The sequence below is a fragment of the Lissotriton helveticus genome, chromosome 11, assembly GCF_964261635.1.
Source record: "Lissotriton helveticus chromosome 11, aLisHel1.1, whole genome shotgun sequence".
NCBI lineage: Eukaryota > Metazoa > Chordata > Amphibia > Caudata > Salamandridae > Lissotriton > Lissotriton helveticus.
The window spans coordinates 822827381-822854521 of record NC_136072.1 but is presented as its reverse complement, the minus strand read 5'-3'; the positions used below and the strand labels follow the sequence as shown (position 1 = coordinate 822854521).

The 27141-nt window shown below is 47.1% G+C and overlaps 1 protein-coding gene across 3 annotated transcripts in view; it reads left to right on the top strand.

Annotated features, from left to right (window-relative positions):
- Positions 1 to 27141, top strand: part of LOC144792107 (myoferlin-like) — a 3514236-nt gene that overhangs the window by 2683842 nt on the left and 803253 nt on the right. For all 3 annotated transcript variants that reach the window (XM_078666976.1, XM_078666975.1, XM_078666977.1), the window contains 3 exons: positions 1790 to 1960; positions 5940 to 6088; positions 7277 to 7416. In XM_078666976.1, the coding sequence (XP_078523102.1) occupies positions 1790 to 1960; positions 5940 to 6088; positions 7277 to 7416 (460 nt within the window). The remainder of the gene's footprint in view (positions 1 to 1789; positions 1961 to 5939; positions 6089 to 7276; positions 7417 to 27141) is intronic.

The window sequence follows — 27141 nt, the reverse complement described above, 5'->3', positions numbered from 1 at the left end:
CATTTGGCCGGGGGTATCCATTCTAAGTTAAGGAATCTGCAACTAAAAGTCTCTAGCAGATGAACAAGTTACCTACCTTTGATAATGCCTTATCTGGTAGAAACATTCTGTCATAGTGCTGTGCTTCTGGCACGGAAACATCACAAAAAGATGGCAGCGCGCTGGGGTGGAGCCTACATAGGCACAATGCATTTCACTTCCGGCAGGGACGATGCTGACGAGGAGCCTATCGATGCCACATACCGATGCACAGAGGTACTGCTCAAAGGTTTTCGAATACAGTCTGACACCTGGGGATTATTCTAAGGTAAGAAATCCGTGACTAGATAGAGTCTCTACCAGATAAGGAATTGCTGAAGGTAAGTAGCTAGTTCTCTTAGTCACTTGAAATATGTTTGTATGAGTGAAATATTTCTCAGTTCTTCCTATGTTTTGTTTCCAACTATATAAAATGTGAGCTGAATTAAGAAATTAGCTTTTCATTAATATTGTTTTTCAATATGGTTGAGCTTATAATGTCATAATATTTACCAACAAGTAAATTGGTCTACTAGAAAACAATGGGGCCTGATTCACAAAGATAATTTACACTTTTTAGTAATTTACTCTTTTGAGTAAGTTCACTACTTACTTTGAAAATAGGGTATTCGAATATTTGATAATTAAAGACAAAAATGTGGTATTTTTACATTCATGTATATTTCTGACTATTTTAAATAATTTAATTAAATAATATTTCCTATGGAGTTTTATTTCAATTTCCTACCTTTATTGTTTTCTCTGTGAAGGTGTTGCAGTAACAGTGGTTGGCCATGTTTCACGCCGGACTGACTACTGTATTTATTTCTAGTAACTTACACTCAAATTTTATGAATAAGCAAAAAGTACTACACTTAATCAAAAGTGCAAGTTACCTTAGTGAATCAGGCACAGAATGTTTAAATAGTGCATGACTCATTCATGACTAATGTACTGAATATACATAAATGTACGAAGATACATAAGAGACCAACTATTTGGATTTCTTACAGGTTACATTAGATTATTCATCATGCCCCATGACCTGGTGCCAGTATAGCTGATGACAGGACCTGCAGTTGGCCATTTTGTAATAGCCACTAATGGGATCATTATGAACTAATAGGCCTGTCCTAACAAATAATTGTTTGTTCTTGGAGCTGACAATATCTTCTTGATGACCATTTAAAAAACATTAAACATTTGAAGACTAGCTGCAGTTATCTATCTCCTGCCAGTTGTAAATCAAAGCGACCACCGACTTAGTATCATGTAGCGACTATACTCAAGCAGGATAGAAGCCATCATAGTGTATTGTAGTTACATCACTATGCATCTGCAGTTGCAACTGAAAGGAGACAGTCATAGCTAGTGGCCATTACGGCATACTGCAGTTAGTTTATTTTAAGGCATGCAGTAGAACATAAAAGGGCCTTGACCTAATTCAGATTCTCAGCTGAGGTTGAAGAGGGTTCTGTTCCAATTGAAAAATTCTGAGATACATAATGCTGTCCTGATTTCATCTCCCATCCAGCAGGCTGACTATGAAAACACAGCCCACGAGCGAACTCTGTGTGACATCCTCTTCCACCAAATTATAGCATATTGTCACATCATTTCTACTCAACCTGAATGTTGTGACACCGTTGCCCACCCAGCCAGCCTGCAGTGACAGCATTGTCTTCCAAACCTGATTCCTGTAACATCATTGTGCATCCATCCAGCTTCTTCTTTCCATGTCCTCTCACCCATTACTTCTCACCCCATCCAGGATGTTTGAGCTGAATTGTATGCTGCCCCTGCAGAAAGACCTCAAGATCGCCCTCTATGACTTTGACCTCATCCAACCGGACCAACTGATTGGGGAGACAGTGGTGGATCTAGAGAACCGGCTGCTGTCACAGTTTGGAGCACACTGTGGGCTTCCGCAAACCTTCTGCGTGTGAGTGAGAGTTGTACTTTAGGCAGAATCAAGAGAGGGTAGAAGAGAGAGGCGATGTTTCTGATGGTTGATCTTTTGGGATACCAAGCAGGAATCTCAAATCCAAACTATGGCATGTTACTGTGTCCCTTAGAAAGTGAGTAGATTGAAACTAGTGCAGAAGTAATACCAGCGGTATGACATTGGCTGAGATCCTTAGGGAGCTGACTAAACTGGCACTGCAATAACACCTTAGGAAGCTGATCCACACATAAGGCAGTAGGGGTGACTGGTCTTGACTCCGTTGGATATTGAGAAAAGTGATCTGAACACTAAGGGACAGTTGCATATTTATTTGCATGATTATCTGGACACGAGATGACAGGGACGGGAAATCTGACTAGTTTGAACCAATTTCGTGTTATGGAAACTATGCAGACTATCAAAAAGTATGGTAGCATGATCATTTGCACAATTGTTTGCTGCAGCAGACAGGTTGAAATTATTAACTGTAAGTAAAGAATGGTGAGGGTACTAGAATCGTGTGCACAGCAGGATATCACATACAGTATTTAACCATCAATTCAAAAATAAACAGATACTCAACTTTGAGCGGCCCACCGCAAATGCTGCTAAACAATGAACGAGAATTTAAACAAAGGAGTATCTAATGTACCAAGACAAATTCAGCAATAATTTTGCCATTAATTAATAATCCAAAATAAGCGATGAAAGAATATCCAAATGCAGGTTTGCGTTCTTCTTATAATCAATTTTTAATATTTCATATGATGAAAGCAATTTGATATGACGATGTTCATTAGCACATTCCAAATCAAAGTAGTATATTCTACTTAATTTCCACTGTACAGCCTACGTGTTTCTTCCCATCAGGGACATCATCAGGGCTTTGCAAAGTAAATCTCTTGATTCCAATCTCAACTTCAAATTTCTAGAATAGCTTCATTTGGTTTACTATTCGATATCCGGGACACTAAAAGTACTTTGTAATCCTCCAAATTAGATTTTAAATGGTCGCTCCTCTTCTACACCCTGTGACCTTCCACCCTTCAACGAAATTCAATGACCGTTGTCATGTCTTGAGTTATCACCAATCTATACAATGACCCGTTTTCTAGTTCTTTTTCTTATGCGATCACCATCCAGAAATATCCACTAAGGACCCTTTATGGTCTTATGCTCCTACTCTCTCCAATGTTTAGCACGTCAGTCTCAACAGGTTTTCCTCCAATGAGCCATACACACACACGCAGAGCCACACACACACAGAGCCACACACACACACACCTCCACACACACTCAGAGCCACACACAGAGCCACACACACAGAGCCACACACACAAACACAGAGCCACACACACACACATAGAGCTACACACACACACACACACACACACACACACACACAGACAGAGCCACACACACACCCAGAGAACCACACACACACACACACACAGAGCCACACACACACCCACACACACAACCACACACACACAGCCACACACACAGCCACACACACACAGCCACACACACACACACACAGCCACAGCCACACACACACATCCACACACACACACAGCCACACACACACACAGCCACACACACACAGCTACACACACACACACACAGCCACACACACAGCCACACACACACACAATCGCGCACATACACACACACAGCCACACACACACAGCCACACACACACAGCCACACACACACAGAGCCACACACACACACAAAGCCACACACACACAGAGCCACACACACACACACAGAGCCACACACACACACAGAGCCACACACATATTCCCTAGCACCAACACTAATTGTACTCAAACACACGCCACTATATGTCACAGCTAGGTTATCGTTCTCCCACAGAGGAGACACACATTGGCCCAAAGTTTTCACATCCATGGCCCGTAGACTGTAGCCCCGTGCCACGGTACACCCGCGCCCCCTAGCACTCTTTTAATGTTAACACAACACCTGTGTACCATGCCAAATGAGACGAGGTTTCCAAGTCGCGGTGGTTTCGCGATGCCTGGGGTGAACTTCCTAGGGGTCAGCAGCGTGCAGGGATCTACTACCCCTCAGGAAGCGTGGCACATTAGTGCCACAATTTACTCATCCTATTCTAAAATATTTTTTGCAAAGGTAGAAACAACGAGGGGAAGGTTCTTGGTATTTTAGCACTGCATACATAGAAATGCTAAGCATTTAAAGACACGGCAGACAGGGTGGGAACAATGTGACAAAGTTAATGCACAAATGTATAAACTTGCTTAACAGACCCTAGCAAATTTGAACCACCTCAATGTGCGTTGTGGCATGCAAGGATGCAGGGGCAGGCCCTCGTAGTACCTATACAGGTGGCCACCATATATTAATTTGTTATTTGCTTGAGATGATGGCATACATCATTGGATACAGAATTTAAAAAAACAGTGCATGGCTAGAACCCACCCCAGGAGGGTAACTTTGTGTCCATGGACGCCACCCGGTGCGGTGTTCATAGCAGTGTGCCCCCCTTTGTGTCCCTGCTCCTGCCCCACCCCACCACAACTCTGAAGGTCTTACCATGATGAGTGTGTTGTTCCGCTGCTCGGTCGCCTCCGCCTGCTCCTTGCCAGGCAGCTGCTTGTTACCCCCGGGTCTGGGGGCCCTGATCCTCCGAGGCCCTTCCGGTAGCGCTGTTTCAGGCTCTGCTGATAGAGGCCCACCGTGTACCGGCGCTCCGTGTCGCGCTGCTCCGCCTGGCCCTGTTGGTAGCGGCTCTAGCAGTGGCCCTCGATGTGCTGCTGCAGCCGCTCTACCACCGCGCTGTTCTTGGGCACGGCGCTGCTGCAGCCAGTGCTCGGCGCATGGGGGGCGGCATGGGGACTGCCCAGGGCACCAAGCAGGGCAGCCCCTCCGCCCCCCCAGGCACAGGCTGGAGGAGGCAGGAGCAGAGGGGGCCGTGTAATCCCCCATGCTGATCCCCACTCACTCTATTTTGGAAGAAGTTTTCTGGGCCACCTCTCGAAAGACCCCCAAACACCACCCCCCACTCTTTCAGTCCTCCTCTTAAGCCGGGAGCTGATGGGGGTTACACGAAATCATACCCTCATGCATGACGGTGGATCTCCTTCCAGTCTGGGGGCGGTGTGACAACAGTTGGAAGAGAGACGCTCTGGGATGAATGCCTGAATGAAACCGAAAGCAAACAATTAACAAGGATTGGGAGGGTAAGAGCAGGGAGGGGCGAGTCAGAGGGCAGGGGAAAAGGGATACACGAGAAGTTTGGTGCCGCCCGGGTGCATTTAACGAGAAATGGGAGGGTGAGAGCAGGGAGGGGCGAGAACGCTGGCCACAGACTTTTCTCTTTGTCTGCCGTCCCACTTGGACAGACTGCCCTGCTGGTGTAAAAGGTTTATTATCTTCTTTATGGGGCCATCTGTTTGGACCCATAAAGAAGATAAGAAACCTTTTACAACAGCAGTAAATCAAGTAAGCCAGTCCGAATGGGACAGCTCTAAAAGAGAAAAGTGTACGTCACAGGATGCTCTTTTCCAATGGCTGGCCACCGTTTAGCATGAACGGTGATGCCAGCCAATGGAAAAGAGGGGCGGGGCTTAACCTCGCTAGAGAAATCTCCCTTAAAACAAGATCTCGCAAGCGAGACTGCGCATGTGCGCAGCCTACGCTAGCCGAGACCTAACAACAAAAACTGTCCTCAGGTGTTTCCTGACTTACACACTTTAGGTGCAGTTGGGATAGATGTTGCCGGAGCCCAAGGAGTGAGACAAGATTGAGACTGAAAGATTGAAAAGATTAATTGTCTCTCACAAGCTGGCTCAGCAAGATGGATGACTGATCAGAGGGTGTATGCTTGACGGAACAGGTTGCTGCGTATTGCACGTTAATTAGGCAATCTAAAGAAGATTACACTTTCCATGATTCTCTGACTCAAATATTAACTTGTTACCTTCCTATTCAGCTCTGGGCCCCACCCATGGAGGGACCAACTGACCCCGAAGATGCTTCTGGAACATTATGCAGTGATGAGGTCCTGGCCTCCTCCCCAGTATAGTGCCGATGGACAGATGGTGACTATTCGGGGGCGGCAGTACCTGCTTTCAGATTTAGGTTAGTATATATGAATGACCACTGAGAATACACTGCTGAATCCAAACCCGAAAAACTGAAGCACAGTGGAAAAATGTTGGTAGTGGGGCTGGAAGGGTCAGGGAGGAAAAAAGCCCTCTTCAAAATTGAGCTACACCAGTGCTTTTGAGCTTTTAAGGCTAGATCCCCCAAATTAAAGGAGTGTCTGGTTGATGCACAAGTTCCTAGCACACACATAGAGAACCCCCTACCCTTCCCAAGCATGGACAAGCACTGTGAGCCACACATCACGGTGTCAGGCCCTCTGTCCTCCAAACGTAGAGGGGTGTGCCCTTCAAGGACATTGATGAGTATATCACTTTGAAGATGAGGAAGAGTGGGTTCAGCTTGAGTGCTTCTATTGCAAGCACAGTTAATTCGCCATCTCGTTGACAAGTGTCTTTCAGCTCTGCTCTTAACTGGTGTGGGTGGACGTGAATTGGCAGGACATTTCCCCATTTCCTGTATCAGTACGTGTTTACAAAAAACTGGCAGATGGCCTTCTGCTCCATGGCAGAGAAAACAGGGAATCCTGCTACCTGGCTGTATCTCACATTCAAGTGTTAGCCAACCTACACCAACCTACACCTTACTGGAGTTAAAACAAGTCAAAGGAAGGTGCAGTGCCCCAGATATTGTTACTGGCTGCTTTTCAGCCGGTTAGACCGTGCCGAACACAGGGATCATTTCTTAATAATAAAAAGGCAGACAATGAGAATGACTGAAATGCATTTTTGCTAATCCCTTCCACCAATCAGAATGACTCCATTTGCTCATGCTAGTATCATTGGTTATTTGGCATCAATCAAAACTACTGCTTATCTCCTGGCTTTCCTGAAAGAGGGTTGCAGTCTAGGCGAAGTCCAATTAATTGTCCCTTGCACATGGGGGTGGTGGGAGGTAGTTAGTTGATGCCTGGGACAATTTCGACCATGGTATAAAATTAAAGTAGTGTACTTCCAGTAAGAAATGTGTGGATTTTTCCCATTCTGAATTCTGGTGAAAATGTTCAAACACCATTTCTTGGTCATGAGGCTATTTTCACTTCTCTTAAGCCTGCATTGGATCCCAGCTAGTTTGATCCCTGTAGGCTCAAGACCAAGCAAGAAATGTTTTTGGTGAAGTAATGATATTCTAACAAATAATGTCAGGGTCTCTTTGGGTCACCAGAAGTTGCTGCTCCTACACATCGTCATCTTGGATCTGCTGCAGAGCGACTCGCCTTACACGTCCTTCGACTGCAAAGACAGGTGCCTGAACACTTGGAGACGCGGACTTTGTACAACAAAGTTCAGCAAGGAATGGAGCAGGTAACTAATAATGTGACATTTAATCTGCAATGGGAAATAGTCAAGGAAATGAGTAACAGTACAACTTTTAGGTATGCACCAGCGTGAAATAAACCATGTAACAAGCTAAAAGACAAACCATCAATGGGAATTGCGACAGGTAACAAGCAAAACGAAATGGACCAGGTAGCCAGCAATATAAAATAAACCAGGTATCCAGCAACAGGAAATTAGATTACGTAAGCAGCATTAAGATATTACTTGCATCACTAGGAATATAAAATACACTTAGGAGCCAGTAACAGAAACAATGGCAGATAACCAGCAATAAGAACATGACAGGTTAGCCAGCAGTAGCAAACAAACAAGTAACTCATACTAGTTAAAGCGATTACATCACCAGTTAATGAGCAATATAGACTGAAGTACAAAATAGCCTATTTGAGCGTAACATGCGTTACATGCACTATTAGCTAAATCAATATCCATAACCAAAACATGGAATGAGGTACTGCCAAAAAAATAGGTAGGTAAGGAAAAAGAATGGGCTGGTGGCAACAGAAAACAGACAAGGTAACCGACAACAGGAAATAGACTGGACCTTTGAGAGGGACTTGGGTGCATTATATGGTGTGATAGTGCGACTGCTCCTTGTGATACACTTGCACACCTTTTAGGACCAGTTAGGTTTAGTTTGTTAAGCCGTAGCCCAATACTGGGTAGCTGTGGCTCTGAGCAGACAGGCTTACACAAAGGAACAAGTGTAAAGCATTTAAACAGCACAAAACAATTGAAGAAAGCGTATGCAAGACACTCAAGAAATCTGACACCAATTTATAAAAAATAGGTCATATTTTTATATACTTTTTGACACAGCAATAAGAGAGGTCCATCGGAGGGTTCTGGAGAGGCAGAATGTACAAGGTATAGTAAATCAGCACTTTTTACTTAACCGCGAACAAGCATTGGGAAAGTAAACAATTTTATCTGATAGAGACATCAAGCCGCAGATTCTTTAACTTTTGAATTCTCTCCCGACGGAAGTCAGAATCCGGAAATTTTTCAGCAGAACTTCTGCGCGCCGGGCAATGGGGTTGTATGGCTCCGCAATGACGTTGACTCTGGTCATGACGTCAGTGGAGCCATATAAGTCCCCTCCGGTGTGTGGAAGTCAGTTTCTTCTTTTCCGCGCTTTAACGCGCATCAGGAGAAGCAGTTCCTCGGGTCTTTTTTTTACCTACCTTGATACTTGCCGGTGGAACAGTGTGCCTTTTCTATGTCACAGGTTTCAAACCTGGTGGGTCTTGTAGCCAACATATGTTGGTGCTGGACCTGCATACAATTTGTATCTAGTGTTTAGGTGAGCACCACAATGTCGAGGATTGTGGGTCCTGCCAGAAAATTAAACCGAAGTCGCTAAATGAGCTGCGTTTGAAGTTCATGGCGGCACATGTGTCACGGTCCTCAGAGGTTTCCCAGCCTCGGTCTTCATCGTTTCGGGAACCTAGGAGCCGTTCTGGAGGACATTGTTCTCCGGGGAAGTCAAAAGGTAAGGGTCGGGTGAAGTCGTGGCATTCTCAGACTTCACCACATGGAGACTCCATCTCCCATGGCTCCTCTCGCTCGACGTTGAGGCGGCTGTACGCGATGTTGCTCTGCGTCTCCCTGTGTTTCCTGGAGATGGGGCTTCGATGGCTCAGATGAGGGAATATTATAATACCTTGCACCTCATCTTTGGTATTCTATCTCCCTCTGGAGCGCCTTTAGGCCCCAAGGAGGTGAGTGGGATGCCATTGGAGGGTTTGAACCTCGGTGACTGCTGAGCCGTTGGAGTCCATGGATCGGCACTGGTTGACGTCGTCCTGCGCTGCTTTGGTACAGGTGCTAGTCTTTCCAGATCTCGTCTGAGGGCACGCCACATTCGAATAGCTGACTCCGACACTGATGTCAGCAGCGTTGGTTGAAATTGTTTCTCCTCTTCCATGTAGGCTTCGTATGACGTTGGATGCGGAGTCGACTATTCAAACTGAGGGGAATATGCAGGTTTGATTCCTTCTTGTGGAAATACAGCCTGTGTACATTGAGGCAGGTCTCTTTCAGCCCATTTCCGACATTTTTGTGCCCCAGATGGGGAAGAGATGGTTATCTGCTCTGGGAGAGGCTAGTGGCCTGGATTCTTTACCGGCTTCAGGGTTACTTTCTCCCTCTGGCCTTGTAACGAAGGCAAGTTTCTCCTTTGCAGATATGCTAAGGAAAGTGGCTACAGTTTTAAGCTTGTTACTTCCTATTTATAAATATATAAATAAATACAGTGCAAACTGCCACAGACCCTTTGATTGAGGTCCTTTTTCAGGGACAGACTGGGGAAGAACCTGTTATTCCGTTTGGCGAGGTACATTTTTTAAAATATTTTATTAGGTACTTGGGTCAAGCCTTAGTCGGGGGCCTTAGTGGACCAAGATATTGCATGTAGACATCCGCCTTCACCTGAGGACCCAGTTTGTCTTCATAGACACCCATCCACCTGTAGCTTGGTGACTCAGGTTGTGACTTCTTCACGGGATGTAGATTTTGTTCCTAAAACTCCAGTGGGTAAGGAGTCTAGGAGTCATGATGCATGTAGTAAACACTTCTTTGCTTCAGCAAGCTCAGCCTTGAGATTCATAAATACATCTTGTGTGCTGGGGCGATATTCTCATGCTTTATAAGATTCACAACAGAATTTGTTACCATCTCTCAAGAATAACCTCTGATCAGAGATTGGTGATTTGATTAAAGAGGGTCAGCAGGCTGCTAGGCTTAACATAAGGTGTGGTATGAACACTACTGACTCTCTGGGTCACGCTATGGCATTGGCGGTAGCATTAAGGCGTCAAGCTTGGTTGGCAACTTGGGGTTTCTCAGAGGCTGGCCATTTGACTTTGTGTTAAGACGCTTCCATGACAGATAGAGGTCTTTAGAATCATAGGGGCACATGCATCAAGCTACGCTTTTGCGAGTCTTTAATTGCGATTCTTAAGGAATCGCAATTAAGGACTCGCAAAAGCCTATGCATGTAGGAATCGCTATAAAATTAGCGATTCCAAAACATTCCTTAATTGCGACTCGCAAATTGCAAGTCGCAATTAAGGAATGGCTTCCCATCCATTCCTATGGACCTACAGGCCCATAGGAATAAATAGGAAATTGCATGCACAATTTGCGAGTACCAATAGGTTCTCAACAAATTGCGCATGCAATTTCAAGGGTCCAAGGGTGTCAAAAGAACACCCAGTTGCACCCCTGAAACAGTGATGTGCACCCATGTTGCGCACAGACATGCCCAACGGGCATGTGTGTGTGTAACCTGAAACTTTGAAAAATGCACTTTAGTGCATTTTTCAAAGTTTCCGTTAAATACCATCAGGTTGAAATGATCAGTATTTAGCGGTCCATAATAGCGAAATCGCTATTGTAAATGCAATCTTGCATTGCATTTAAGGCATCGCAATTTGCGATACCTTAAATGCAATCGCAAATTGCGATTTTGTCCATTTGGGATAATGCATCCCAAATGCAAAAATTGGGGTCGCAAAGTGGCTGATTCTGCGAATCTGCTCCTTTACAAGCGCAATTTCCAATGATGCATGTGCCCCATAGCTTTGTGTTGTTTGTTACTGGGTAACTTGTCTTTGTTCTTGAGATGAAGGCAATTTCTCTATAAGCGAGTAAGCTTTGTTAGGGCATTTTAAATGTCTGTTGTTGGTTTGACCACTTGGTGTCCTGAGAGAGCAGCTGTTTTATTCTCCGTACAATTTTTTTCCCTTGTTTAGGATTGATTTAGATACCTGAGGGCGGCTTCCTGTGGAAAGTCTGGTATATTGGGACGTTCTGGTCTTTACTCGTTAGAGTAATCAGCGCAGTGTGTCCTTACTACGCATGTGGTGCGTTGGTATTATAGTGCTGATGGATTCAGGGCCTACACTTTGTGTTCTTTTGAAAACATGTTCTTGTGGTTCATCCTTCATTCAATCCTCTTGGACAATGTGTTTTATGATGGAGGTTGTTTTCTTCTTCTGAGCGGACTGAATAGCTACATTTTTATTATATGTGCTCACCTGTTGGAAAATTCTGGGTAACTTGTCTTTGTTCTTGAGATGAAGGCAATTTCTTTATAAGCGAGTAAGCTTTGTTAGGGCATTTTAAATGTCTGTTGTTGGTTTGACCACTTGGTGTCCTGAGAGAGCAGCTGTTTTATTCTCCGTACAATTTTTTTCCCTTGTTTAGGATTGATTTAGATAACTGAGGGCGGCTTCCTGTGGAAAGTCCGGTATATTGGGACGTTCTGGTCTTTACTCGTTAGAGTAATCAGCGCAGTGTGTCCTTACTACGCATGTGGTGCGTTGGTATTATAGTGCTGATGGATTCAGGGCCTACACTTTGTATTCTTTTGAAAACATGTTCTTGTGGTTCATCCTTCATTCAATCCTCTTGGACAATGTGTTTTATGATGGAGGTTGTTTTCTTCTTCTGAGCGGACTGCATAGCTAAATTTTTATTATATGTGCTCACCTTTTGGAAAATTCTGTGAGTAAACTCAGAGTTTATGATGTACTCTTTGGAAACTCGAGTTACTTGCCTTCTCCTCTGTGGAGGGGATAGGTGATTCACTTGTTGATTCCTAGAACATAAGGGGGTGAACTCTGTATCTTATGCTGTGTGATAGGAAGTGTCGGAAACAATCTGATGGAGACTTCTAGCTGCTGTTTCCTTACCTGTTTTTGGTAATGCAATTTATGTTTTGAGTTCTTAGACCATATAGGAAGCTCTTCTTGTTATTCTCCCACAATGCTTTTTGCATCTGTCTGGAGAATATATATTACTTGTCTTTTTGGGTATGTATCTATTTTCTCTGTGTTTTGCAAGACCTTGGTAAATCATGGCTGTTACTTCTTGATGCTGTCTTCTGATCAAATTGTGTTTCGTATCACAAGTGTTGTTGCATGTGCTTGTTGCTAATAAGGATTCAGTTTATATATTACTTCCTTTTAATGTTGAATTTTTTCCTTATTTAATATTTTGACACTGCACTAATGGGTGCGTTCCCTTTTCGTATTTCGCTTGCCTTGGTATTTTGAGTGTGTCCACGGTTCGGCGTCATGTTCAGACATTCAGGCCATGACAATAAAGGCAATGGAGGCACAGGCTTTGTAGATACCTGCGGTCCGGCACTAAATGTGGGTCAGTGATGCCCTATGTGTTGTCACACCATGCAGAGTCTATAGTGACACAATTTTATATTTATTATGCATATATCCAGATGATACACCTATGTGGCCAAAAGGAAGATTTTACAAAGGGCATTATTGATGAATATTAATATTAAATTCAAACCTATTAGTGTCATTTTAGTTTCTTTGCAGTGCAATATGTAATCTTTGGGTGATCATTTTGTTCTAACAAATTCTCTATATCAGGGAGGTATTAGCGTTCATCTTTCTTTTGGTGTTCATTCATCTTGGTATAATGGAATGAGTTCTGGGAGTTCTTTTTGATTTTATTAGGATAGTTCTGTCTCTGATATTTCTTTATTGTTGTGAAAAACGAGGATTACATGACTTTTGTCTTGCACTGGGCCCTTTTGGTCAACACGTTCTCTTTCCCTTTGGGGGATAGAGGATAATGTCTGTTAACTGACAGGTGGTCCTTTGGTTTTTTTTTTCCTTCAAGGCCGATTCTCTCTGGCCTGTAGGGTTATTTTTTATTTATATGTTCTGTGACAGTGATCATGGATTCTATTAGGAGCCAAGCTCTTGTTCTGCTATTCCTCTGTACATTAGGTTGGCTGTTAGTTATGACTGGCTGGTTTTCTTCTTTACAGAACGTTTCTAGGATTAGTTTGCAGACCCTCCTCCAGTGAGGTGTAGCTATTGTATTTAATTCAAAAGTTAAGGAATCTGCGGCTAGACGTCTCTATCAGATGTAAAAGTTACTTACCTTCGGTAACGTAATATCTGGTAGACCTACAGTCTAGCTGCTGTGTTGTGTAGTTCCTACAAATTCGTTGGATCTGTGCATTGTTTGGGCAACATAAACTAGGGGCTTGGTCCCTAGACTGATTCCGGACACCCCCGCAGGATATGTTAGCCTAAAGACCAGCTAGCTCACAGTGCCACTGCGCGCCCCTCTAACTTACCAAGGACCAAACAGTTTCTAGCAAGCACTGAACATGGCAACCCTGATTTCCCAGGAATCGTGGAAACAGTACAGAACCTTTCGCTCAGCGACTCGTGCTCACTTGTTCTCAGAGAAATATACAGAGAATACTGTAGTACTGGAAAATATTGAACAGGGCCACACTTACCAATAACCCAATAACGTTTACCAAATAACCAGTCAGTTGGCAGTGAAGAAAAGGCAATCGTTTATTAACAAAAAGACTGTGCGCCGAGGAGCTCCCTCGTCCACACCGAGTCAGTGCGCCGAGAAGACTGCCGATTTACACATGAGACAAATCCTTTATACTAAAGATACATTACATAAAATAACCATATTTGGCAATCTACCAATAGGTACAAGATCTCAAAGAAAGACCATATATGGCACACAAAGCTAGTTCAGAAATCTGTGTCTGCTATTATAGGGAAGGTCGGAAAGGGTGACTTCCTTTCGTCTCGGTGCACAGGAGTAACAGCCTGGCGCCTGCAAGAATGTGCTTATCGTCTCCAAAACCAGATGCGACCTTAGGCCTTGGAGCAGGGGAAACATTCATGAATTCAGCTGTCTTGTAACTCAACTAATTGGGACCTGCCCGGTAACAGGGAGAACAACACGTGATCACTACCCAGGCCCAAGTCGACAAATTCAAAATGGCGTTGGCGCGGTTTCTCTAACTATGGTGCAACTTAACCTATTTACAAGAAACAAAAGCTACTTTCCGTTACTAACATTAAATGATACATATACTGAGAATATAAGTGTATGCAGCTACATCATGCTAACAAATATAGGGCCAGATCTAGGTGGCCATTTACTGGCCGGTAACGGCCGATTTCGGCTGTTACCGACCGGTAAATGGGTTTTTGGGATGTAGGGGGCCAATTTTACCGAATCGGTAAATTTACCGATTCGGTAAATTTACAGAATCGGTAAAATACCGATTCAGTATTTTTACCGATTCTGTAACTTCTAGATGTAGGTGGGACTCTTCTGAGTCCCAAAGGCCTTTCAGATTCGGTATTTTACCACCCAATCCAATTGGGTGGTAAAATACCCAATCCAGGTGTGCTTGCACACCTATGTCATGTGACAGACAGACATGCCCTTAGGGCATGTCTGTGTGCCACATTGCACACATGCCTGTATTTGGGGTGCTAGAGGGTGTCAAAGTGACACCCCCTGCACCCTTGCTGAAATCGTTATTTACCGAATCTGTAAATACCGATTCGGTAATGCCCATTGATTCCTATGGGCTTCAATGCCCATAGGAATCAATGGGCATTACCGAATCGGTATTTACAGAATCGGTAAATACCGAATCTTAACGATTCGGTATTTACCGAATCTGTAATACCTACATCCCCCCCCTCTATTTTACCACTTCTCAAATACCGAATCGGTAAAATTCTGTATTTAAGAAGTGGTAAAATAAAATTACCTACATCTACGCCATAGTGTTAGCAATTCCAATAAAAGGAATTCTGTCCCTCAGAACCGCCCTTTTAGCATGATATAGCTAAATCAATCCTCAAAGATACCCTCATCTATCTGCATCAAATCTCGAATTTCCTGTTGTACCATCTGAGACTTTTCCTTCGTTGATGGTAACGGTGCCAGGGCAGAGGATACTCTCCTGGTGCAATAGGAACAACAGGCCGGCCCGCAATGTATACATAGGCAACAAGTAAAAATGAAACACCCGCTATACCTACTAATACCATCAAGATCTTCCACCCCCAGGCTGACAGTAGGTCCCAAAACCAACCGGAGAGGGGCCAACTTCCTGATGCTAATCGGTGTAATTTCTGAATAGCCAAATGGACAGAAGGGGCGGAGTCAGGGATGTATACACAGCAGGAGCTGCCGATGAGGCGGCAAGCTCCTCCTCGATCCGCTAGGATGACGTCTAACACCATACGGATTTGAAGCGAGACGAGTCTTGTAGCCTGAGCTCTACAGTCAGATTGGTCAATATACCAGCAGTGGTATTAATGACCCTTTCAACTACCCTGGATAATCGTCTCACCTCCTTACTAGTTATTATGGGTCCACAAATAGGAAATACTCCCTTTACTATAGCAACAAAGTGTTGTTCTGGGGTATCAGTTTGATCTACTTCGGACATGTCCAATTCTCTTTTATCTCGTTTTATTAGTGATCCTTGTCCATCTAACCTATGATCTTTATGATAATTTGAGGGACCTATGTATACAGGTGGATATAGAAAGGATAAATAACAACGACCCATCCATCTCCGGGGAAGCCAAGTATATGCGTTCTCTCCACAAACAAAATATACATTAGGGGGTGTTATCAATGGTGGACTACTAAAAGTACGTAATCGATAGGTGTAATTACACTGACTATCTCCTACTGGGATATGTCCTGCTCTTTGTACACAAAATGCAGAGGTACTATTTAATGTGGGCACAGGGATTGGTTTGTCATCAGTAACATTTCGATCCTGAAAGTGTTGGAAATACTGAGTAAAATTAAATTCAACAAAATCCAGTATCTCCGTTTGTAACCATGGGACATTCTCATATTCGGTATACATATTCATGCAAGCCTTGGGGTCCAAGGACCCCTCCCCATTATTTCCTTGTGGATCAAAACCTTGGTGTACTTCTATATAAATCAAAATCATCTCATAATCCTTCTCGGTATATTGAGAGGTATCTACAGTGTAATGCAAGTACATCATACTTAACAATTTAAACCAGGCCTCGCAACTTCCTAAATAGGATAAAGGCGATGAATTGAAGAGATCATGTCGATGCATTACAGAGGGTAATAGACCTCAAACCCAACAGTTGGTCGTATTAGTAGCACTGTGAGTCTGATGCAGCATTTCCACAAATACATTTTTGACATAGGTATGACGATGTCTTTCTTTGTGAGGGGCTAATGTAAAGAAGTGGTGCTCTAGTGGCGGGGTAGGAGTCCCTATTACAGTATGCATGGGATGATGAAATTCTAAATATAAAAACACACCCATAATTACAATAAACAACATTGCAATAGTGATCATGAAAGCAACCTTCACTCTGGTTGTCCATGATGAAAATACAGGTACATAAATTGGCATATATTGAGGAGCAAGGGGATGTACCTCCTCAGGAATAAATCGACCAAAAGGATACATCCTAACTAAAAGTCCAAACTATTCTAAAAAATTGCAGTCCGTCCTGCCAGAGGGTGCTTCTTTCCTGTGTCAGTCTAGAGCCTCACAGGCAGGCTCCTATCGTTCATCAAAAGAGCAAATCCTCTCGTCCGCTATTTTCTCCAACTACAAACTGGGCCCCTTTCTTTCCATCTCAGTTTTTCTTTCTGAACGGAGCAACCCAAAGTTCCAGCTCTCAACGTGTTCAGTCCAGTGTCTCGCTCAGTATCCCCAAATACTCTAACAAGCCCCTATTACTAAAGTCTTTCCCTATCTCCTTCAATTATTGGGGGTACGGTGTCGGTTTCTGGGCCGCAGGTTGTATCGAGCCTGACCTGGCAACTCTTGATCTTTAAACAAAACAGATGAGGATACTTCCAAGGTGCCAGATTTTCCATGAACTTTTTGTTCAACAACTGGGGCAACAGATTCAGAGGCCAATTCCGCACTTGGTGATGCGGCCTCTCTCGTGCCCTCGGCTCCCCTTTCTTGCCCTTTAATTTCCTGGGCGTCGGAAAAAGGAACCACGCAAGGAGTTCTTTCACTTTCCTGGGTCAATATTCCTTCTGCATTCAGGCGATCAAATGGAAGGGGAAGAGGCACCTTTTTAACGTGAGCTACATGGATTCAGTGCTTCCGTCCGGTCACCTTCACTGCTGTTTGGGTGGCCAGTAAAACTTGCAACGGTTCCGTCCACCTAGGCTCAAGGCTCGATTTCCGCTGATAATTTTTCACCATTACCCACTGGCCGGGCTCCAAATGATGTCCTGGACTCTCCGGCAGGGGTTGCAATGCATCAGATACCTGTTGGTGGATGGAACGAAGATCTTTAGTCAATGCGTACAAATAATCTGTCATCATTGGATAGTCTATTTCTCTAAAACTTCTCGGGCGAGGAACACCCCAGACATTAGCTGGTCATCCAAAGATAACCTCATATGGGGACAGACCTGAACGGGAATGGGGGGTCAAAAGCAAGGACATTAGGGCCAAAGGCAATGTAGCCGGCCACCGCAACCTAGTACTCTCCTGAATTTTAGCCATCTTCAACTTCAAAATCCCATTATATTTTTCGACCAACCCAGCTGACTGAGGATGTCGAGCAGCATGAAATTTCTGATTTATATGTAATCCATTACAAATATATCTGATGAGATCAGCATTAAAATGGGTCCCGTTGTCTGACCAGATGACCCGAGGGACCCCATATATTGGAAAATATTCCTTGATTCGAGCTTTAGCAGTTGCTAATGCAGTATTCTCCTTGGTAGGGTAAGCTTCTAACCATTTACTGAACGCGCAGACCACTACCAAGACATACTTCAGGTTATTCACTCTCTCCAGTTGGATATAATCCATTTGGAGCACCTCGAAAGGTAAAGAGGGTGGTGCAAAATTCCCACTAAGAACATGTTCTCTCCCTCCAGAATTATGTCGTAAACAAACCATGCAAGTTGAACCAGATGGGTGGCAATTTTAGAAATATTAGGATTATTCCAAACTGGGTCTAATAAACAACAAATTCCTTATGCTCCTATGTGAGCAGTCCCATGGGCCATTGTCACTACAGCATTAACAAAAGCATTGGGAAGCATCCATCGCTGCTTTTCACTTAAATCAACCCAGCAACCATTATCATCCAACCTCCCTACTTAATTTTCTCATCGGGCCAGTTCATCAGGGGTAGCTTCCTCCTGCATCTCTCGGACACTCTCCATAGTGTTATCAAACATATAAGACTCCTCCACCCACCTGGCTGAATTTTTATACATCGGGGACATTTTAGATCGAGCTGTGTCTTTTGCAGTTTGGTCAGCAAAAGCATTTCTTTCTCCCACTGTATCCACTATGGCTTTAGGAGCACTACATTTAACAATTGCTACCTTCCGGGGCAAGGTCAATGCAGTTAACAACCTTAATATCAGAGGGCCATGTTGTATTCGTTGGCCATGAGAAGTGAAGAATCCCCTTTCCGACCACAGCTTCCCAAAACTATGAGCCACGCCAAAGGCATACTGGCTATCAGTATAAATATTTACCACCAGTCCCTCACTCAGCTCACATGCTCTTAACAGGGCTATTAGCTCAGCTGCCTGTGCAGAATGATAGGGAACTCGAGACGTTTCAACTACAGTACGCAGAGTAGTAATTGCGTATGCAGCTGTCATCGTGCCATCTGGTAACTTAAAGCAAGAGCCATCCACATACAACTCCCCTTGGGGTTCAGATAGGAGCGTGTCTGTGAGGTCCACCCATCCCTTTGTTTCTTCTTCTGTCCGAAATATACAATCATGTATGTCATTATTTGGTTCATCCGAAGGGAGGGGTAATAACGTGCCTGGGTTCAGAGTGGCACACCTTTTAATCGTGATATGGGGAGCAAACAGGGTCAATTCATATCCAGTAAGACGCACACTAGTAAGGTGCTGTGTCTTCATTTTATTCAAAAGCGTGTCCACAGCGTGGGGTACCATCACTGTAAGGTCAGTGTTAGAATTGGGGGTCCATACTTGGTAGGGCCACGGCCTCTGACCAACTAGGGACCCTCTCCTCTAGTCAAAGCAAGGTGGATGTACGTTAGTAGATAATCCCTGCTCACCCCCTTGGTAGCTTGGCAGAGCAGACAGGCTTATCTCCAGGGCAATGTGTAAAGTATTTGCACCAGCACCTTCAGTAATTATAATGGAGACCGCAAACGGACACCACACAGGTCTGATATAAAAAATAATATTTTTATATATTGTTAGGCAGACTTAAAACGGACATAAACCAACATAAAATAGGCTTCTCGAAACAAAAATATTCTTCTTATGGAAAGTGTTCTTAAAACGTAAAATGAGTCTGTTGCAAAAGATTGGGCAACTCAGAATGCACCCCGAGCAGTCTTTGGATGAAAAGGACTGCCCCGCTCTTCATGGGAACCCTGGGCGCGGGGGTGCGTAGGCATACAATGCCCCCATGAAATGTACCTCGTGACCTTTACCCTGGTGATGGTCCAAACAATGACTTCCTCTTAGCCTGGTACCGCACTTCACCCTGATGCCGGTACGGGCTTCCCAGGAGGGCTCGGCGATCGATTCCTTCAGTGCCGTCCGGCGCCAGTCATCCACGCACTACTCGTATCAATCAATCAATCAATCAAAGCATTTGTATAGCGCACTACTCACCCGGAGGGTCTCAAGGTGCTAGGGGAGGGGGGGTCCGCTACTGCTCGAACAGCCAGTTCTTGAGCTGCTTCCTGAAGGCGAGGTGGTCCTGGGTCAGGCGGAGGTGGGTCAGGAGGGAGTTCCAAGTCTTGGCGGCGAGGTAGGAGAATGACCTTCCCCCTGTGGTGGCTCTTCGGATGCGGGGGACGGCGGCGAGGGCGTGGCCGGTCGATCGAAGCTGGCGTTTGAGAGCGTAGAAGTTGAGGCGGCTGTTGAGGTATCCTGGGCCTTGGTTGTGCAGGGCTTTGTGTGCGTGGGTGAGGAGACGGAAGGTGATTCTCTTGTTGACCGGGAGCCAGTGGAGGTCTCTCAGGTGTCCGGAGATGTGGTTGCGACGGGGGATGTCCAGGATGAGTCGTGCTGAGGCGTTCTGGATCCGCTGGAGTCTCTTCTGGAGTTTGGCGGTGGTTCCGGCGTAGAGGGCGTTGCCGTAGTCCAGTCGGCTGGTGACGAGGGCCTGGGTGACCGTCTTCCTGGTCTCGGTGGGGATCCACCGGGAGATCTTGCGTAGCATGCGTAGGATGTTGAAGCACGACGAGGAGACGGCGTTGACTTGTCTGGTCACGGAGAGGGAGGAGTCCAGGATGAAGCCCAAGTTACGTGCATGGTCTGTTGGTTTGGATGCGCTGCCTAGGGTGGGGGGCCACCAGGAGTCGTCCCAGGCGGAGGGTGAGGATCCCAGGATGAGGACTTCCGTCTTGTCCGAGTTCAGTTTCAGGCGGCTGTTCTTCATCCATTTGGCTACCTCTTTCATCCCTTCGTGTAGGTTGGCTCTGGCGGTGGCGGGGTCGTTGGTGAGGGAGAGGATCAGCTGGGTGTCGTCGGCGTAGGAGATGATGTTGAGGTTGTGCTCGCGTGCGATGGCTGCGAGGGGACTCATGTAGACGTTGAAGAGGGTTGGGCTGAGCGAGGAGCCTTGAGGAACGCCGCAGATGACTTCGGTGGCTTCTGATCTGAACGGGGGGAGGCGGACTCTCTGTGTCCTTCCGGCGAGGAAGGAGGTGATCCACTCCAGTGCCTTCTCCTGGATTCCGACGTTGCTGAGGCGCTGTACTAGGGTACGGTGGCAGACAGTGTCGAAGGCCGCGGAGAGGTCTAGGAGGATGAGGGCCGCTGTTTCTCCGTTGTCGAGCAGGGCTCGGATGTCATCGGTTGCTGCGATCAGGGCGGTCTTGGTGCTGTGGTTGGCCCGGAAGCCGGACTGCGAGAGGTCGAGGGAACCGTTCGTCTCGAGGAAGGCGGCCAGCTGCTTGTTGGCGGTCTTCTCAATGACTTTTGCGGGAAACGGGAGCAGTGAGATGGGTCGGTAGTTCTTGAGGTCGGTGAGGTCGGCTGATGGCTTCTTTAGTAGGGCGCTGAGTTCGGCGTGCTTCCAGCTCTCCGGGAAGGTAGCGGTGTCGAAGGAGGTGTTGATGATGTCCCGCAGGTGGGGTGCGATGACAGCGTCGGCCTTGTTGAAGACGTGGTGAGGGCAAGGGTCGGTCGGAGATCCGGAGTGGATGGAGTTCATCGTGCGGATGGTGTCTTCGGTGCTGACCGGGGTCCAGGTGCGGAGGGTGGTGGGGGGCGGTGGTTCGGTCGTGGCGTGCGTCGGTTGAGTGCTGAAGCTGTTGTGTATGTCCGCGATCTTGTTGTGGAAGTAGGAGACGAGGGAGTTGCAGAGGTCTTGCGAAGGGGTGATGTCGTTGTTTCCGGCGTTGGGGTTGGAGAGCTCTTTAACGATGTTGAAGAGTTCCTTGCTGTTGTGTGCGTTGTTGTCCAGTCGTTCCTTGAATGCAGTTTTCATGGTGGTGTGGATCAGTTGGTGGTGTTTTCGGGTGGCGAGCTTGAGGGCAGTCATGTTGTCCGGTGTTGGGTCTCTGCGCCAGGCTTTCTCAAGGGCTCTGCAGCCCTTCTTGGAGCTCTTGAGTTCGTCGGTGAACCATGGGGCTTTCTTGCTGCCGGGTCTGCTAGGCGGGGTCCTCAGAGGGGCAAGGTCGTCTGCGCAGTCGCTGATCCACTTCGTGAGGTTGGTGGCCGCTTGGCTGGGGTTCGTTGCGCTGGTGGGTGGGTTCTTGCTCAGGGAAGTCGCGAGCTGGTCGGCTGTGATCTTGTTCCAGCTTCTGCGTGCAACCTGTTGCTGTTGGTGGTGGATCGTGGTCCTTTTGAAGCTGAAGTGGACGCAGCTGTGGTCCGTCCAGTGGAGTCCGGTGGCGTGGCTGAAGGCGATGTCCTTGCTGGATGAGAAGACGGGGTCGAGTGTGTGTCCGGCGTAGTGGGTGGGGGTGGTCACCAGTTGCTTGAGTCCGAGGTTAGCGAGGTTGTCCAGCAGGGTGGTGGTGTTGCGGTCGTTGTTGTTCTCCAGGTGGAAGTTGAGGTCCCCGAGGAGGATGTAGTCAGCGGAGGGGAGGGCATGCAGGCTGACGAAGTTGGCGATGTCCTCGCTGAATTGTGTGCATGGTCCCGGGGGTCTGTAGACGAGGGTGCCTCCTCTGAGGGTGGTCTTGGGGTTGATGTGGATCTGGAAGTGCAGGTGCTCGGCGGGTGCGAGGGTGTTGTCAGTGTTGGTCGTGATGCGGATGGAGTTCCTGTGGATGATGGCGATGCCTCCTCCTGGTTGACGCGGTCCCTCCGGATGATCTTGAAGCTGTCCGGGATGGCGATGGCGATGTCGGGCGCTGAGGAGGCGTTCATCCAGGTTTCCGTGAGGAAGGCGACGTCTGGGGCTGTGGTGTCGAGGAGGTTCCAGAGCTCGACGGCGTGTCTGTGGATGGAGCGGGTGTTGAGCAGGATGCACTTCAGGTGGCTGCTGCTGTTGCTCGTCGAGGTCTTGGGCACTGCTTGAGTGGTGCAGGTCCGGATGCAGGTGAACTTGCAGGAGTTGCAGCAGAAGGGTCCGTGGGTGCGTCTCGGGGTGGCTCGGTAGCAACCCGGGAGTCGGCCGGCGTTGAGTGCGTACCCCTCTCCTCCACGGTGGACACGCGCTCGTCCAAAGCCCACACTCGAGCGTTACCTGGGGGGGAACAGCAGGCAGGTCGGCTCCCGGCTTCCTGGTGACACGCAGCTCGGGCCAGACGCGCTGGGCCAATCCCAGCGCGGCTCTCGGATGACGCGTCAGGCCGCCAACCAACCGCAGCGCGGCTTTCTGATGACGCGGCGGGCCGCCAGCCAACCGCAGCACGGCTCCAGGGAATCCCAGTGGTGAGGTCAGAGCCCGCCGTCCAATCCCAGCGCGGCGATTTGGGCGAGCCTCCCCTCTTCTTCTCGGCTCCCGGTGCCTCGCAGATCTCGGTGTTGGGGGCCCCGGGGGATGCCGGGTTTTCTCGGGCAGAGTCAGGGGCCCACGGCGCTCCTGTTTAGTGGCAGGAGGGCGGCCTCCTGGGCTCTGGCGATGCTTCCTGAAGTTTGAGCTTGGGGAGAGAGGATACGAGCTCGCGAGCTCCCGCAGCACCCTCTCTCTCGGCAAATGCAAGTCACCAACACGGCATTCCCCTGCACACAGCCAGGAGGGGGGGGGAAAGGCGATGACCACGGCAGAGTTTCTTTGTCCCTGGACTCTGGGGCCAGGAGGCTAGCTCTTCTTCTAGCCCTTGGAGAGTTCTTCTCAGCAGGAGGGGGACAAAGCACACAGCACAGTCCCAACGGCCCCTCTTAGGCAGGACAAGACAAGACAGCAGGTCAGCTTCCAGACACACAGCAATGGCAGCACTGTTCCTGGGGTCTTCTTACGGTGTCCTCTTCAGCAGGGACGCTCCTCTTCAGTCAGAAGTAGTCTGATTCTAATGTACACAGGTCTTTCCTTTATACAGAAAATTGTCTTTGATGCCTTTGAGGTTTTTGTGATTTAAGCACGGGTCGCCCTTGTCCAGGCTCTGGCGGCAGGAGTCTCTCGGTCCTGGGGAATCTTTCCCTTTGAAGCAGGGAGGCAGGGACATCCATCATCCAGCAGACAGGGGAGCCGGTATCGTAAAGGCAGGGCACAGCCCAGCACCACTCCTCCCCCTAACCTTCAGGGGCAGCCAGCTATCATCCCACTGCTGGAGCTTTCCCAGACACTGTCACACTCCCTCTAACTCACACACCCAGGCAGACTGGACAAGGAATTAGCCACTTTCTAAAAGTGCTATTTTCATACACAACATTTAAAAACCACCCATGCTAACAGATGTATTATGGATTTCTGAATCCAGAGAAACCAGGTTTGGATTTTCTATCTTGTTCCTGGGGGAAGATAGGCAGGCACCCATGCCCCCCCCCCCTCATTCTGTCCTATGGGCAAGGTAGCCTTGCTACAGTGAAAAACGAATTTGGCAGTAATCCACTACTGCAGCATGTCCCTTACATCTGTACAGGCCCTACTAGGAGCACTTGCACTTTGGCACTGATCAGCAGTGGCAAAGTGCCCAAAGCATCTAAACCAGCAAAACGTAGTCCAGCATAGAGTCAAAAACATAGGAGGTAGAGATCAAAAAGTCAGGGGAAACCAGGCCAAGGATGCCAGGTCTAACAGTCAGAATTTAGAACAAGTCCTTCCGACGGCCTAATGGCCACCGCCACTGCGGTAGTAGCCCTCAGACAGCTAGGAAGTGCTCTAGCGACATGATCCAATACTGCTGAGAAATAAGCACAAGGTCTTTGCTTACCACCAAATCCTTGCATTAACACTGATAGCGAACAACCGTCCACCTCGTGTACGTAAAGTACAAAAGGCTTTCGGTAGTCAGGAGTCCCTAAGACAGGTGCAGAACAAAGAGCAGTTTTCAAAGAATCAAAAGCTCTCTGGCATTCATCCATCCAGGGTAAGAGTTCATGCACCTCTTTCGTGATCAAATATACAAGTGGTTTAGTAAGAAGAGAAAAGTTAGGAATCCACTGGCGACAGTAAGAGATTATGCCAAGAAATGCACAAACATCTTGTTGACTATGAGGAACAGGCATGTTAAAAATAGTAGACACACGTTCGGGAGTCAACTTCCTCCCCTCTTTCGACAGTAGATGACCGAGGTAGGTCACCTCCTGTCGACAATATTGAAATTTAGAAAGTGATACTTTATTTCCATGGGCTGCTAGATGGGACAAAAGTTTAACAGTAGCTTCTTTGCAGCCCTCCTCCGTATCAGACCCCACCAATAAATCATCGACATACTGGAGGAGAACTTTTCCTGGAGGTAAAGTCAATTCATCCAAAATTACCTTCAAAGCCTGACTGTAAATACTAGGGCTCTCTGTATAGCCTTGAGGAGCACGGCAAAATCTAAAACTGCGGCCTGATAACGAGAAGCAAAAAATATGTCTGTTCTCAGGGTGTATAGGAATGCTAAAGAAAGCATTCTTTAAATCAATAACTGAAAAATATTTAGCGGTAGGGGGAATCATAGTAAGTATCTGAGACCACTGGATATTGTGGTACTACCACTTTATTAACCTCTTGGAGGGCAATTACAAAGCGGTACGTATCAGCATAATTAGGACTGCTCCCTATAGGAGCCTTCTTCAAAATCGGTAATATAGGGCTGTTACATGTGTTAGAAGCTGTCTCTTCCACTATGCCCATGTCTATCAAATCCTGAATTGTCGACATTAATGCCTTTTCACCTGCTGGGGAGATTTTCTTCTGTGGAATACGAGGCAACCGAGCATTCGATTTTAACGTAATGGAAACTGGTGGAATATTCAATAAACCTACATCAGTATCACCAGTTGCCCACAGCGTAGAGGGAATGGCCGCCAGCTCCAGAGGGAGCTGGTCGTTCTGTTTAGCACATTGCTCTGGTGATTGAACTGTTAAATATACTCCATACAGAGAACAATACATTTTAGCATGCATCTTTTTTAACAGATCCAACCCCAATAAATTTTCCCCACATTGCGATGTCAACAAAAATGGAGAATCTACAGTAACTGGACCTATCGTGAATGAAAGTGGCTTCGAAATGGGGCTTACCACTGGAATACCAGAAAATGCAACTGAAACATTATTATGCCCAGACAGAGCAGCCCCTGGGACCAATGAACGAGCAATCGAGCTATTCATTGCACCCGTGTCCACTAAAAAGTTTTCAGAAATTCCCATTATCTGTCCATTAACATAAGGCCCCTTTTGGTCAACGGGTACAGACACTTGGCCCCTTCTCTGTCAGTGACTGTCCTATGCATAAAAAAAACCATCTGATTCGTCCGTCCCATAATCTTCATTGTAATACTGCCTCCCATTGGTATTATCAAAACAATTCCCTTTAGACTCACCTCGTATCACTTCGTCTCTTCTCATATCTCCACGATCAACACCACCCCGCCCTCTTCCTCTACCTCTGCCCCTCACAGCTCCGTTCTGTGCCAAAAGGAATGGACACTGAGCTCACCAGTGCCCTTCCTGCTTACAATAAGCACACTGATTTGGGCCCAAAGCAACGGCCGGCCCTCCTCCTCCCCTTACTGTCCCTGCCCCTCTTGGACCAAAACCCCTTCCTCCTCCGTTCCTGCCCCGTCCCCGGGCTACCTGTTGTAACAATACTCGGGTTTTAAGATCCTTAGTCTTTTTATCAGATTTATCTTTACTCTCATTCTCCCTATGCTCGTAATATTGAGCCATACTCAATATAACTGACGGAGTAGAGGTGGTCCAAGTACTTTCCGCAGCCTGAAGCCGCGCTGATATTTCTGGCAATAAATTAGTCCCAAAATGATTAACAAACAATCTTATCCCACTTCTACTTATAAATCCTGTCCACTGAAATCAATGAACACTCCCTCAAATCGAGCCACAACTGCTCACCTGCCTCGGCGCTCTAGCGCCCCAGGGACATCTCCTCAGCACAACTGAGGACTACATGTCCCGGCGGGCCCTGCGGCCGGAAGACGACACCACGCATGACGCACGCACTGATCCAGCGCCCGGTGACACATAAGAAGCAGCGAGGGCTCCGGTGGAGCGGGAGCCCTTAGCTGTTTGGGGGACATTTCTTGCCGCCACAACTGCTCACCTGCCTCGGCGCTCTAGCACCTCAGCGCCATCTCCTCAGCACGACTGAGGATTACAGGTCCCGGCGGGCCCTGCGGCCGGAAGACGACGCCACACACGCCGCACACGCTGATCCAGCACCCGGTGGCGCATACGAAGCAGCAAGGGCTCCCGCGTCGCGGGACGCACGCGGACGTGCGCCGGGCTAAGCCCGGGCAATGGGCGGGCCATCTGTGGCC